General features: G+C 53.7%; 2 protein-coding genes across 3 annotated transcripts in view; both read left to right on the top strand.

Annotated features, from left to right (window-relative positions):
* Positions 1–521: 521 nt before the first annotated feature.
* Positions 522–11972, top strand: NLE1 (notchless homolog 1). 2 transcript variants are annotated; one of them, XM_059866209.1, is made up of 13 exons: positions 522–554; positions 820–966; positions 1050–1267; positions 1365–1444; positions 1702–1778; positions 2931–3028; positions 4375–4567; positions 4978–5113; positions 5359–5405; positions 5541–5743; positions 6620–6779; positions 6865–6935; positions 7395–11972. In XM_059866209.1, the coding sequence occupies exons 1-13, from the start codon at positions 546–548 to the stop codon at positions 7405–7407; spliced, it is 1452 nt and encodes a 483-aa protein (XP_059722192.1). In that variant the 5' UTR covers positions 522–545; the 3' UTR covers positions 7408–11972. The 2 variants fall into 2 exon arrangements, with proteins under 2 accessions (XP_059722192.1, XP_059722193.1); XM_059866210.1 differs by having other exon boundaries at positions 535–675.
* A 2257-nt stretch (positions 11973–14229) lies between these two features.
* The window catches only part of ULK2 (unc-51 like autophagy activating kinase 2), a 36423-nt gene continuing 35364 nt past the window's right edge, over positions 14230–15288 (top strand). The window contains exon 1 of the mRNA XM_059866062.1: positions 14230–14370. Coding sequence (XP_059722045.1) covers positions 14278–14370 — 93 coding nt within the window. The 5' untranslated portion in view covers positions 14230–14277. The remainder of the gene's footprint in view (positions 14371–15288) is intronic.

Raw genomic sequence — 15288 nt, forward strand, 5'->3', positions numbered from 1 at the left:
ATTACATAGGATGGGGTTTTTTATGTGAGTTTTAGGGTAATTTTGCCCTCATAATGGATTATGTTAATAGCAGTGTGGTGAATATGATTCATTCTTATTTAAATAGTAAATAAGTTGTTCAATCACAGGACATGGCAGAATGTTCTGGGAAGGGTGTAAAGGGGCAGGGGCAGGTCCTGAAGTATTGAACCACACTAAACTCTTACCTATTTTATTGCACCCCTGCCTTAGTTTCCCCCCTGGGCAGGATCCCAACTAATCCTGGGCATGTTCAGGGATTATAGGTGCCAGATTTGGGTATGGATATTGCTCAGCGCTGCGTTTCCTTAAACTGCGGCCCGCATTGAGTGTGAGAGGCTCGGTTCATCTTGAGTCGTTCTGGCACCACCCCCCCGAGGTTTGGGACCCGCAGGAGTTGTCCCTGCGCGGCCTCGAACCCGCGGCCCCGGGGCGATCGCGCCGCTCACCGCCGGCCGCCAGGGGGCAGCAGCGCCGCGCTCGGGCGCTCCCCGCCCGCTTCCGGCCCACGTGGGGCGGGCGCGCACATGGCCGCGGTGAGCGGGACCGGGAGCGGGGCCGGGATGGGCAGCACTTGGAAGCTGCAGGGGTGGGAGTACTGCGGCGCTCCGGGGTCTCCTCGCCCTCTCCTGGGGTTCCCCCGCGCGGCTTCTCTCGGTGAGGGGTGTTTCTCCCTCCCACGGGCCCTACGCGGGGTCCCCCTGTGGAAGCTCCTTCTCCCCAGGCGGGTATCGCTGCCGGGGTGGGGGGCTGTGCCCGCCGCCCGCTGGGATTCCCGGCGCTGAGCCCACTGTCCCGCAGAACATGTCGCCGGACGAGGAGGATGTGCAGCGGCTCCTGATCCAGTTCCGCGATGAGGCAGGGGAGTGCCTGGGCTCCCCCTTCGACGTCCCGGTCACCATCACTCCGGACAAGCTGCAGCTGGTCTGCAACGCCCTCCTACAGAAGGTGAGACTCCTCCCGAGCTCCCCGGCACCCCCAGCCCGACCCCGCGCCGCCCCTCGCTACCTCACCTGCCTTCCCTCCCGCAGGATGAGCCGGTGCCTCTGGCCTTCTTCGTCCACGATGCCGAGATCGTGGCGTCGCTGGAGAAGACCCTGGCTGGGCAGAGCGTGGAGACAGAGAAGGTTCTCGACATCATCTACCAGCCGCAGGCGGTGTTCAGGGTGCGGGCGGTCACACGCTGCACCAGCTCCCTGGAGGGACACACCGAGGCTGTCATCTCCGTGGCTTTCAGCCCCACGGGAAAGTACGAGGGTGTGGCTGCAGGCGGGGATCAGGGCAAGGCAGCAGCTGCTGTTGTCCTGTCCTGGGGACACTGTGCTGAGCTGTTCCCCCTCTCCCAGGTACCTGGCGAGTGGCTCTGGAGACACCACCGTCCGCTTCTGGGACCTCAGCACAGAAACGCCGCAGTTCACGGCCAAAGGTGGGTGCTGGGGAGTGCCAGGAGGGCAACCTGTGACCCCTCCCTCACGGACCCCCTGTCTGCCTGGGGGACAAGCAGGGCAGAGCCTGGTGCTGTGTGAGCTGACCAGGCTGGGACTGCAGCCTGAGAGGGAGTAGCTCTCTTTGGCAAAGTGGAAAAAGAGGGGCTGGCCATGAGACACACAGAGTGGCTTCCTGCTGGGCCACCAGGGACAGTCCCAGCTCTCCACTCACACCCACTCCTGCTCTCTCTGCCAGGTCACCGGCACTGGGTGCTCAGCATTGCTTGGTCACCTGATGGCAAGAAACTGGCCTCGGGCTGCAAGAATAGCCAGGTACACCTGGGCTCCCTCAGCATGGGGCTGGGGGGATTAGGGGTGTTTCTTGTTTCTTCAGGGGTGTGAGGGGTGTATCCCATTGTTTGGAACAGGATTCCCATTCTCCAGAGGAGCTTTGTGTGTGGATGTGTGACAGTATTGTCAGAAGCCTCTCTGTGCCAGGCAGTGCTCTGGCATTGTCACCTTGGGGAGCTGCTGAGTCCTGCTGTCTTGTGGCAGATGCCTTTTCCCTCTGTCCAGGAACGAGTCCAGGCTTTGGATGTGCTCATTGGCAGGCAGCTCCATCACGAGGGAGGTGTCTGGAGTGAGGATGGGTCAGGGCTGCTGTTGGCGTGATCCAGCCGTGCTGCAGCAGCCTGGTCACAGTGTTCCCACACAGACACGGCCAAATTCCCTCTAGCACAAATGTGAAAGGAGTTCAGCCCTCGCTGTGGGGCAATATTGGTGTGCTTGAAGTGCAGAAATGCCTGGGGATGCAGGAGTGTGTGGTTAAATGGGAGCTGAGCTCCTGAGGGGCAGTTGCATTCTCTGACCTTTGAATGGTCTGGGAGCAATGACAGCACTCACAGAGCTGCCAAACTTGTGATGCCAATCCCAAGGAAATGTCCTGGGCCAGGGTGGTTCAGCCATGGTTTGGTGCTGTTCTGCCTTTAATTGAACCCAGAGAGCTGCTTGTCCTCCCTTTCCCTATTTCTCCGAGGTTCTTAAGTAGGAGATGACTAATGCCTTGGCTCTTAAGATGAACATTTATGTAGAGAGAGAATCAACAAGAGAAAACCAGCATGTGTCCCACCCACAGCATCCGATAATCAGCAGCGTTTAGCTGTGGCTTTCACTGTGCTCTGCAAACACTCCCTGAGTCTCTGGCACATGGTGGCTTTTTGGGGACCTGTATCCTTTTTGAGTCAGATAACTTTGCAGCAGCAGTGTTGTAGGCAGACAGGAGGGCAATCAGGTCTCATTCTTTTGGGTGTCAGCTGATTGCTGCAGGGATTTGGAAAGGCATCCAGCCCCCTTCCCCTGCTGCTGCCTGCAAGTGCAAACACGATCCCAAGGACACCTCTACTTTCTAAATGGAGCTCCAACGTCTCTGGGATTCACATGATGTCTGTGGCCTGACGTGACCCTCGTGCTTCCTCTCTTGCACAGATCTTCCTCTGGGACCCAGCCACTGGCAGCCAGATCGGCCGGGTGCTGTCTGGCCACTCCAAATGGATCACATGTCTGTGCTGGGAACCGCTCCACATGTAAGTGAAGGGGGCAGCTCAGCCCTTCCCCTTTGCTCCTGTGGAAAAGAGCAGCCTGGCCTGAAGGGCATTGCTCCTGTTTGCCTTTCTCCTGTTACGGGAAAAAGCCCACGTAGAGCAGCTCTCAAGGTGAGCTGGGAGCCAGGAGTCCCCACTGCTGCTCACAGTCCTGGGAGTTGCTGGGGAATCACTGCCAAGCTGTGTCTCTTTTCCCCTGGGAATAAAGACACACCTGCCTGTGGAAAACACTGCTTTTGTGGTGCTGGACAAACACCGATGTGCTGCTCCAGCAATGCTGAGGTGGGAGCAGGGAAGCCTGGTGGTGTCCAAGGGCAGAGCACTCCTTCCTGCTCTCCTGATCCTGCTGGCCTCTGTCATCCTGTTTGTTTATCATCAGGGATGATTAACTGTACAATCCCCTTATCCCTTCGATCAGCTAAAGCTCCCTCTGGGAGAGGTGGGTGGAAGGGGGACAGTTGTAGCCATTAATCCAAGATGTTATAGAAATAAATAAAAAAGAAAAAGGGCCCCTTCAGAGCAGAGCCCTGCAAATTGAATTTGCCAGTAGGAAGCTCCATCTATTTGCAGACAGTTAACTGGATTAGCAAAAAAAAAGATTGTAAAGAAGATGAGGAAATGGGGAGAGACATGACCCTGCCAGGCCTGCAGTTCTCTTTCTTCAGCCAATTCCAGTGCAATGGAAGGGGCCATGCTCTTCCTCACTGCTGGTGCCACCGTGCAGAGTGATAAAGATGTGCAAAGGCTGTGGCTGCCCTGTCCTTGCTGGGTTGTGGCCAGCTGCTTCCAGATGTGTTCAGTTTGTCCCCTGAGCCACAATGGATGTGGATGGACAGTGTTCCTTTCAGCCCTGTCAGCACAAAAGCACTCTGTCCACAGGCTGAAGATGAAGCATGGCAGAGGCAGGGGACATCCAACACATCCCCAATGCCATGGATCTGTGCTCCCTGTGTGAGGCTGATCCCCTGCCCAGGGCTCTCTCCAGCCTGTGCCCAGGGAAGGTGTCACTTTGTGGTGACCTCACTAGCCAGTGGGTTAAAGGTGTGCAAGCAAGGTCATTGCCAAGGCCTCAGCTGCCAGGCTTACCCTGGATTGACATCTCCAATGTGCAGCCAGGAGTTGGTTTGGAGGAGGTATTTGTCTGCCTCTCCCCTGCCTTGTAAGACATTGTTCTCTGTAGGTCAGTGCTCTGCCCTTGTCTGGCCTCTCTCTGATCTTAAGGCAAAAGAAAGTTGCATTTTATTGCCTGCTGGACCCTTGAATCCTCTGGGGCTGGTGGGGAAGGAGCTCAGGGGAGCTGCACAAATGGATTTGATCTCTTTGCCCAGAAACCCAGAGTGCCGTTACCTGGCCAGTGCCTCCAAGGATGGCAGCATCCGCATCTGGGACACGCTGATGGGCAGGTGTGACAAAATCCTCACAAGCCACACGCAGTCAGTGACCTGTGTGAAGTGGGGGGGCGATGGCTTGCTCTACTCCTCGTCCCAGGACAGGACCATCAAAGTCTGGAGGAGCCAGGATGTAAGTGAGGGACTGCCCTTGGGCTGCTGGGCACACTGTGGGGTAGCTTTGTCTGCTCTTCCTGGCACAGCTTGTGCCCTGAAAAACAGAGCTGCTCTATCTTCCTGACCTGTCAGACCTGTTGCTTGGCACCATTTGCAAGGGGTATCTGTTGTGTGATGTTTTCATCCTTAAGAGCATTAAATGGGGCTAAAAGCTGGAAACATCCCTGCAGAAACCTGAGCTGATGGGTGTTGTGCAAGGGAAACTGATTCCTGAAGTTCAACAGCGTTATGTTTTCCCTGATTACTTAACCTGCCTGCAGCTGGGGCAAGCAGGTTTGGAAAGTGTGGGGTGTGTGCCTGCAGCCTGGTGGGTGCTGTGCAGCCTGGCCGTGTCCTGTCCCTGTCTGAGGGTGGCTCTGTCCCCAGGGGGTCCTGTGCCGCACGCTGCAGGGCCACGCTCACTGGGTGAACACCATGGCCCTGAGCACCGACTACGTTCTCCGCACCGGCGCCTTCGAGCCGGCCGAGGCCACCATCAACCCCCAGGATGTCAGAGGCTCCTGTGAGTGCAGCACCCACCTTGGAGGCTGGGGGAGGACTGGTCATGCTGGAAGTCAAGATTCTTCTTGCCCATGACAGGGTGGAGCAGTCTGGGGGATGGGGAGGTCACTCTGGCAAATTGAGCGGTCACAAATGCTCCGGCTAAACCCGCAAAGCCAGGATTGGAATTGGCATGACAAGGTTATAAAATTTCTTTTCATCTAAAGATTGCCAATCTCTCTTTCACCCTCCTTTTCCCTTTTTCAGTGTCAGAACTGAAAGACAGGGCACTGCAGAGGTACAACCAAGTCCGGGTAAGTCCCTTTTGTCCCTGCTGTCACTTCTAACACCGTCACTGGTGAAAGCAGTGGACGCCCCAACACTGGTGTGTTTCCAAGCTCTCCACACCTGGCTTGTACAAAACTTGGACTCTTTCTTCCCTTTTTCAGGGCCAGGAACCAGAAAGGCTCGTCTCGGGGTCAGATGATTTCACCCTGTTTCTTTGGAGGCCAGCAGAAGACAAGAAGCCACTCGAGAGAATGACAGGCCACCAGGCATTGATTAACCAAGTCGTGTTCTCGCCAGACACCCGGATAATCGCCAGTGCTTCCTTCGACAAGTCCATAAAGCTCTGGGATGGTAGGACAGGAAAGTGAGTTGGTTTGTTCTGTTAGAGGTGGTGCTGGTATGGAGTCTGTGTGTAATGCTCAGGGCACACAGGGCTGGGCCCCAGTGCATTGCCAGCAGCTCCCTGGCATGTTCAGCATCTCTGTAGCTTCAACTCATACAAAGTCACTCTGCTGCCTCTGTGTTTTTCTGCCCTTGGGAAGCCTCTTGTCTGGCTTTTCTTGTGTCAGGGTGTCTGTGCTTGGCTCTGTGTGTGCAGCCCCACTGTGACTCAGCCACAGCACTGCCTGGCACCTGTTTGCACACCCTGTTGCTGCAGAGTCGGTTCTCCAGGGCAGGCGCAGCTGTGGTGGGATGGGATGTTCCACTCCAGTGATCTCCTGAAGATGTGTGTGTTGGGAACTGGAGACTGACCCAGTTTAAACAGTTCTTGTGCCAGAGAACAGCTTGTTCTGGATGATGCAAATTCTTGTAGTTACAAAAAGTGCTGTTGGTATCTGGATGCTCCTGTAATCCAGCTTTTAACTTTCAGCTGCAGTACTGGTGAGCTCTTGAAGGCAGCAAACAAACCTTAATGCTCATGAGCTTGGCTTTCATGTCAGTGATTTTAAAGGTCCTTCTAAATCTGGGCTGCTCAGCCAGAGAGGGAAGGATGCACCTGTGCTGTGAGTCTGAAGTGTTGCCTGCTGGATAAGGGTCTCTTGTCTGAGGGGGTGAGAGGAGGAGGCATCCTCTAGAAGGTTCTGAGCCCACTTGGGAGAGTTTTTGGATAGACTCTGTTTAGCAATTGATTGCGTGGAGTGTGCTGGGCATCCTGTGACTGCTGGTGGAGAAGAAACATGAAGGCAAGGGCAAGTTTGGAACAAAGCCTGCTGCTCTGACAGCCTGTCCTTGTCCCCAGGTACCTGACGTCGCTGAGGGGCCACGTCTCGGCCGTGTACCAGATCGCCTGGTCAGCCGACAGCCGCCTGCTGGTGAGCGGCAGCAGCGACAGCACCCTCAAGGTCTGGGATGCCAAGACAAAGAAACTGGCCATCGATCTGCCTGGCCACGCGGATGAGGTGAGCTGCCTGGTGGAGCTGAGGGGTTTGGGAGGCAGGAGTGACCCCTCCTCCCAGCACAGGTGACTGATTTCCATCACACCAGGTGTATGCAGCGGATTGGAGCCCGGATGGACAGAGGGTGGCGAGCGGAGGGAAGGACAAGTGTTTGCGGATGTGAGTAACCTGTTTGTCCACGAGGATGTTGCAGCTACTCCTTGTGTCCCTCAGAGCCACAGTGCCCTTGGAGAGAGCTTTATGGTTAGGGCATGATCTCCTTGCACAGAGCACTGTGTGAGATCCCAGCTGGGAGACGTGACCTCCCTCAGGGCAGGAACTGTAGCTGGGAGATAACTAGAAAGCAGAGCCTCTCCATCTGAGCAGTCAGGATGAAATTTGACTCTGATATTTTGACTCCTGGAGAGGGAAAGGAACAGTTGCACCAGCTGGTCAGGTCTTCCTTTCTGACCTTCCTCCCTCTCCCAGTTATGCAGACAAATTCCTGGGAGCTGGTTGCCATTTGACTGTGGCTGGTGACCCCAGATCCCTGCAGTGCTGCTCTTGCCTGGTGCCTGCTGGGCCCTGTGGCAGAGCTGTGCCCCACCACAGGGACACAGCAGCTCTTTCCCTTTCCAGATGGCGTCGATAGGAGCAGTGACATGGAGCTGCTGGTCCTGCCCTCAGCACAGTCCTGGGACATCTCCAAGGTGATGGACGAAGAGATCGACCCAAACATGGCTCCGTGTTCCTGTTGGCAACTCTTCCTCATGGACTCTTTCCTTATATTTATTTAAGGAAATTTTAATTTGAGTTCTTTTTAAGAGCTGTACATTGTAGGATAATTTTCTCTGAACATCACAGGAGGGATATCTCATCTGCCTCCATCTCAACTGGCTTTTTATTGGAATTTCAGCCTCACAGTAGCTATTGTCCTGAAAGGGGCAAGCAGAGGGTGGAGACTGCTCGTGCCCTTTCTTGCTCTGTGAAGAATCCTGTGGAGAGGAGGGTTTTAGTGGGAACAGAGAGGGTTGTCCTTGTGTGGCCTTCAGAGAGAGAGAAAAATGGGAAAATCCAGCACATCATTCCATTGCAGAATTGTGCTTGGCTGCATGTCTGGGACAAAGATCTGCTGAGATTGAGGACTTGGGGCTTCTCATTATTCCAGTAAAGTTTTGCCTTTCCACACAGCCCCATTTCCCTGTGGACTGTGCTGAGCATTATGTGCCAGTGATCCTCTGCACCCACAGCAGATCACTCCTTGGCTAATCTGTTCAGGGTGCAACAGGCCTGGAGTTCCAATGACTGCTGGAGCTGTGCTGAGTTTTCAGGTTTCAGCAGCTCTTGGGAATGGCAAAATGAGACTCTGAACAGGGGAGAGAGTGCCCATTTCCCATCCACCACTGGTTCGGGGGGGAAGGAAGGATAGGGTGGGGAAGAATGGAGCAGGAATTCTGTGTGCCACTTGTCCCTTGCCCTGGATACATGCTGACAGCAGGGCTGGGACCGACACAAAATATAGCAATACTTCATGACACAGGGCTGGCTCCTTCTGGAATTTCTCAAATGCATTTTCTTGCCCAGTGGGTGAGAGGGATTCACACTGTCAGCTGGGTATTTGTAAGTTTGCTTATGAGCCTTTTTATCAGTCAGTTCAGGCTTCCAGCCATCATGAGGTGAATAGACCTGGACTAAGTGTTTATTTCCAGGATGCTTATGAAACAGAGAAAAATCAAGATGTGATTAATAAGGAGCAGAAATTATACTGTCAGATTTAGTTGCAGTGGGTTAGCATGAAGGTCAAAACATTCTCCATAGCCCTCATATACAGTGATTACTACAACTCAGAACAGGAGTTTGGGTCTCAGATGCTTCCCAGCTGCAGAAGATGCATTTTAGGACTTTATCCCTGCTGGCAGGATTGCTTTGGAGAATTAAGATTCTGCAGTAATGGCCTTTTGCTTGTCTGCAAGTGTTCATGTGAGCCAAAGGCTGGAACAAAGGGTTAAATCTTTAATATGATTGAGAAAACAATTTGTAGTTCCTGTGAGTATCTCCTCCTGCTAGCCAAGTCAGCAGGGATCTATCTCTATGGGATCTTTTGGGAAGATCTCAGTATCCCATACCTGCTCTTTCATTAGGGTGCTTCCTCCAGCTGGTTCTTGCCAACAGTGAAGGCCAGGTTGCATCCATCTGCATGGATAAAACCTTTTGTAATTCACTGAGGTAAATGTGGGAGGGGTGGTTTAAAACCAGCTGATAAGTCTGCTCTTGGGGAAAAGAGGAGCAGGTCACTGGTAACAGCCAAGAAGCCTGCCTGGTTTCCAAGTTTTTTGGGGTGCTTGTGCTAAAGGGAATGACCCACCCTTTGGAGTTCAGCTCTGTCCCCAAGTCTGACTTGCTGCAAGCAGCAGCTCCTGGTTGCAAGTGGCTCTTCCTGAGTGAAAAATCATTCTCTGCTTCCTCCCCTGGAGTGCTGCTCAGGGTCACTGTGCCCTGTCAATCCATGGTGTGTTTTGTGTTGAGGGCAGGGATGTATCAGAGCTCAGGGACACGATCTTGCCTGTGGGAACTAGGCTTGGCTGTACATGTGTGTAGGTGTACCTAAAATATCAGTGTACCTTGCCCACTGATTTCCAAACCAAAGCAATCACTGTGCCCTTTGACCATGCTCTTGCCATCCCTTCAGACTCTGCTTCTGTGACATAAAGCCTGATTAGAACTCACCTTTCTAATGCTGGAGCAGAAAGATTTTCCAAGGGGAAGGGGGACCTCTTGAAGAAAGAGAGGGCCTTGTAACTAAGTTCACACCAAAATAAGCTCTCAGCTTTAACCTTCCTGTGATCTGATAGCGGGTGGATTTTTGAACCACGTTCTGTGATGGCTTTGCATGTAAACCAAATTGTATTTTCTTATCTAAGCATCTGCTGCTATTTTTACCATTCATACAGCACCAGGCTCCATGCATACTAAGAGCTGGCCCTGCTCCAGCTGTATTCCTTAGCAATTCCCTGACACTCCTCCCTCCCAGTTTTATTTGAATGCGGCATTTCCCGGGCCTGGCTGCAGTCGGTGCCTGCTGAGGCTCTGGGGAAGGAAGAGCTGCTGCCCTTCCCTCCAGAGCTGGCTCTGCTTGGCAGGAGCTGCAGCGAGCGCGTGACCTCCCTCGCTCTGCCACGCTGGGGATGGGAGCTTTAATTAGCTAATTTGGGCAATTGCAAATGCAAATTTGGGTTGATGGCGTTATTAATGGGGGAGATGTTACTTTGTGTTAAAGGACGAATCTAGGAGGTAGGCTGGAGCTTTGTGATTGCTTTTCTGGGATCAACCTTATGGAAAACCTACTGAAATGCCTGAGCTTTTCCAGTGCTGTTTGATAGGAATCCTGGGATCTGCTTCCATGTTCAGTCCAGTTGCTCCCAAGTTACTCATTAAGCATCCCACACAGGTTTTCTTACCACAAGGGCGTTATTTTTTACTGGTAATACAAGAATAATTTTAAGCATAGCCAGAAACTGTCCTGCAGAGCCCTCTGACACTTTCTCCTTTCAAAGTTCAGCTGATGCCACCATTAATTTTGTTACAAATCCCAATGGAAGGACAGTAGTGATAAGGACTGGGAAGCGTGCCAGTCCTGGGAGGAAGGTTTACCTGTCTAATGAAATCCTGAGTGTGATGGAGGAAGGGAAGGAAGGATATGGTAAGAACACCTGGAATGCAGTAGATAGCTCTGAGGTGAGCAGGATGCTGTCAGACTCCTACCTCTGGGAGCTGATTTAGATAAGTGAGGCCTTAAAATCCATGTGAAAACTCTTACTTGGGGCTGTGTCCTGCTTATCCATGCAAGTGGAGTGTGTGTTGTGTTCCCTGGATCCTTGGAGCCACATGTTCCTGTCCTGTTCGACTCGGATGATCTCTTGAATATTTTCCCAGATCTGTAATTTAATTTCCATGTGCAAGTTTATAGCCTGGGGAGAGAGAGAGACAGGAAAAATCTTTCAATGAATAGGAAGAAAATGAACTTCATTCACTGTTCTGCATGAAAAGTAGGAAAAGCAGCCTTGTTCTGCTTTTTTTTTGGGTCAGCCCAGGCGTTACTCAGGTGATGTTTCTACCTCAGGGCTGCATTTTTGTGGTGTGGTGTGGCAGAGAATGGCTTGCTGTGAAGTCCATTAGTGCTTTTGAGGGTGAAAGGTATTAAAAAAACTCAGGGCAGTGATGTCTGTGTTCTGTGGAGCTGCTGCCAGATGAAAGCATCCTTCTCTGCTCTCAGACAAGCAAGCTGGAATTTGCTAATTCCTTCTAGATATGTTGCTCTTGGGATTAGGAGTCCTAGCTCACAACTGAGGGACTAATTTGAAGCAAGGAAAGGAGCCCCAGAGCCATGTCCATTACTGCTGTTCTGTTTTCTTCCCTCTGTGAATGGTGCTTGCAGAACTGTGGGCTGGTTGCTGGTGGTCTCAGTGGGCTGCAGCTCCTGCAGAGTGTGATGTTAAAAATGAACCAGCTCAGGACACAGTGCCTGGTGTTTTTGAAGGATCACCGGGGTGGATCAGGCAGGTGCACTGGGTGTGTTAGTGTCCTGCTGCATGGTTGGAGCAGAGCACCCCCGGGTGCTGCAGGATACAGGCTAAAATGCTGGATATCCGTGTGTGGGAGCAGCACGAGCCCCGTGGGGCTATCCTGCATCCTCTCCCAACATCTCCGGCAACGAGGCTCTCTTTGGGAAAGGTGAATCCAGTCCGTTGTGCCTCTGAACTGTTCCAGCACCAAAAGCAAGTGAAGGTGCTGTTTGTGGGTTCTGTGTAGTGTGGATGCTGGAGTTACCGACACGCAGAAGCTCCCGCAGCCGCCGGTCAAGGACCCAGCTGGGAGGAGTGACCCGCATGCAAATCCCGCAGCCTCCAGCGAGCGCTGCTGGAGCCCTCGGGTGCCGCTGGGATCCCAGCGCAGGGTGTTTAGTTATTCCGGTCAAAACTCGCTGCTGCTCCTGGCTGTTTGTCCTTGCTGTGCCGAAACAAACCTGCTCCAGGGCTCCAGCCCCATTAGGAGGACAAAAGGACATGAGGCTGTGCTGCTGCCGAAGGGAAATGTGTCGGGAAATGTGTCTCGGTTCGCAAGTGTGATGCAGAATGGGTGGCTTAGTCATGGCTGTTGTGACTTTTATCTGTTCAAAAGGTATCTTCTGAATGAATTTGTTTTTCAGCTTCACTAAAATGTAGCTTGTGACATTGATTTTGGGGTGAGGATAACCGCTGACGCTGGGAGGATTAATACTGAAGTGAGAATTGGTGGATGGCAATAAACAACCAGTTCTGAGGGAAATTATTTTTATGAATCAGAATATGTAACACATGGAGGCTTGTGGGCTTTTTCCTGGTTTAAAGGGACACTGTGAAGCGTATCACAAAGTGTCTGTTACTACCAACACTTTAATTTATGATTAACTTAGAATATTTTTACATCTCATTTATTCTTTCCACAGGGGTGTTTTGAGCTGTTGAAATTATTGGTCAACTCCACTTTCTTGATTTGTTAGGGTAGTGCCATGGGTGGATTTTGGGTGGGGGCTCAAAACTTCACCAAATAAAGGGGAGATTCAGTTTTGAGGGGTTTTAAAGCCCTTTGGCACAAACCAGATTTCTCAGGATTCCTCTCATAGCTTAAAATGTCCTTCATAAAACTGTCAATCTTTCCTTAAGAATCTCTTGCTAGATATTTTTTACACCTAAGTTCATTGTGGAGAAGTCTTTAGCTGAGGAGGTCCTGACATGGCACACTGCTCCTGATTTGGAGTGTTGGAAAGCCAAGGGAGATAAGTGAGGAATGGGGAGAGGCCCAACTGCAGAGCTATTCGCTCAGTCTCTATTTTGATCTGGTGACGCTGAAAGCAGAGCCTGGGTCACGTCAGGGAAGGGACAGCACAGCCGTGGGGGGTCACACCCTGCATCCACTGGGGCCCGTGGGGATATTGGGGCAGCCTGAAAGGGTCTGAACCTGGGATGTGGAGGTGGTGTGATGGAGAACAGGGGAAGGGAGCGGTGAGGAACGGAACAGAGGAAAGGAGCATAATTATGTGAACCTGGAGGTGAAGGTCAAAGGCTCCATGTGACTGTTGTTCGGTGGCTGGTTGGGTTTTTTTTAATGTTTGTACGTGCTGTAAACAGCCCCGGGCTGATCTAAAAGTGCTGGGAGGCAGGGGCTGTAAATTACAGGCGTTGTTCTCCTTATAAAGGGAGCAAACAACCCGAAGTGTCTTTGGCTCACAGCACTTTGAATGCCTGTTCCTCCATTGCCTCTCCATTCATTGAAATTCCTTGTTTCAGGTTTGAGGGAGAGTCTAACTCACTACTGGAGCACGGACAGGGCTGAAAGTGTGTGACCTGGAGCAGGGACAGGGTTGAGACTGTGTGACCTGGAGGTGCTATGTAAGCAGTGCCACTGCCTTGGAAACCTGGGATGACCCCATACCTGATTGTCCCAGCTCTTGTCCTGTGCAACTCCGGTCCTCCCTCTTCCCCTGGTGGCCCCTCAGCGTTGTCCTCACTGGCGGGTGCGCCTGAGGCGGCCGAGGGAAGGGCTGAGGTGATGGCCGGGCGTGCGGGCTGAGTTTGGTCTCTCTGCCCCGGCGTGAGAGCAAGGGTGGGCCCAGGGACTTGGGTCACCGTCCTCACTGAGAGGACAACCAGACCGGTTCCCCGGAGCCCTGACGGGAGGAGTGCGGGGCCGGGGAGAGCTCGGCGGGATCCCCGGAGGGCTCGGAGCAATGACCCCGCCCTGGCCCCGCTCGGCGGCGCTGGTGGCGGAAGGACCGCCAGGTTACCCGGGGTGAGGCACTCTTTGGCCGCCGGCGGAAGCACCCGAGCGCCCGGGCCTGCGCACTGCGGCCTATAAGAGCCGCGGGGCGGTGCAGAGGGCCGGGCACTCGCGGCCGGGGCTGGTTGAGTGCGGATCTTTGTGGAGGAAGTGGTGGAGAGGCAGGAGCCCCGGGAGGCGCTGGCGGCCTGAGAGACCCCCATCCGCACCCTCACTGCTTCCTTTCCTCTCGCGAGGGCTGCGGCGGCGACAGCGACAGCCATCCCGGAGCCGTGGGCCGCGCCTCCCCCCGCGTCGCTGGATGCTCTGGGGTTCGGTCCCTGAGCGGGGCCGCGGCGCTGGCAGCCCCCGCTGTGGCGGGGCCATGGGGCCGTGCAGCAGCAGGGCACGGAGCCCCCTTCCCCGCTGAGAAGGCCCCTCGTCCCGGCGCCGATGCAGCGCTGTCCCCTCACACCCGACCCCTGAGATTCCCCTCTTTCCCCTCCCCATGCCCGACGGAGCCCCTCGCCTCGGTGACGCCCTGCAGCAGCCCCGCCGGCCCGGGGGTCTGCGGCGCTATGAGAGGAGCTGCCCCCGCCGCCGGGGGCAGCCAGGACCGGGGCAGGCTCCCACCCCGCCGCCGGCTGCCGTGAGGCGGCTGTAGCTGCAGGAAGAGCCCCTTTGTTTTCCCTCCGTCCTTCCCGGGGGCTTCATGCCCCGCTGAGGGATGATGGAGGTGGTGGGGGACTTTGAGTACAGCAAGAAGGACCTGATAGGACACGGAGCCTTTGCTGTAGTCTTCAAAGGTCGCCACCGCAAGGTAAACAGCGACGGGCTTCGCTCGGAGCCGGAGCGGGGCTGGTTACACAACCCGGGGCCGACAGGAGCCCCTCGGGTGGGTGACAGCTGCGGCGGCGGTGGGGGGGTTGTGTCCTCTGCGGAGTTTTGACGTGGTTTGGGTGTTCGGGGAGAAAAAAGAGCCGAAGGGAGGTGCGGCTCCCTGAGGCCCGCGGCTGCCCCGCGGCCCTGAGCCGGGATCCGGCCCCGGCATCCATAAAATCTTTTATTTTTTCCCTTCCCTCGACCCCACCGGCCTGTCCGCGGTCCCACCGCTCCTCCCCTGTCCCTGCCATAGCAGCGAGGGGAGAGTTGCAGCTGTAGGGGAGGCTGAGCCCTTTGTTTGTCGGGAGGGTCATGTTTATCTCGCTGGATAACGAGGGATCTAATGGAAAATTGTCTCCTTTGGGATTGGCTGAAGATTTCTTAAATTCAGAGGTGTCTGGTTTCCTGGCGTGACTTGCTCATCGCCCCGGATATTCATAGTTACGTTATGGTTTCTTGATGCTGTGAGTTTATTCTGGTGCCTAAAGAGCTTTGCTTTCCAGAAAACAGCCCTTGAGATTTAGCGTTTTGGAGGATTAAGGCAGCGCTCACGGTTTGGAGAGGCACGGTGCAGTGATTTTGGGGTTAAAAAAAAAAAGGAGAAAAGGAAACGGAAACTTTAAAGGCCAATGGAGATGTTCCCACCTCACAAATAAATAGTTTATTTTTGGATAATATATAAATAGACAATATATAAGCTTGCTTAAAACAGGGGGGGTTCTGTGCAGTTTTCATCTGCAGAGTACAGAAAAGCTGAAAATGAGAAGTCCTTAAAGGACAGAAAAAGTAACTTGATCGTTGTGAGAGGTGTAAAAAAGCAGATCCATAGCACTGCTACCAAACAGTAAATGGGATA

This window comes from Haemorhous mexicanus, chromosome 22 (assembly GCF_027477595.1).
Source record: "Haemorhous mexicanus isolate bHaeMex1 chromosome 22, bHaeMex1.pri, whole genome shotgun sequence".
NCBI classification, from domain to species: domain Eukaryota; kingdom Metazoa; phylum Chordata; class Aves; order Passeriformes; family Fringillidae; genus Haemorhous; species Haemorhous mexicanus.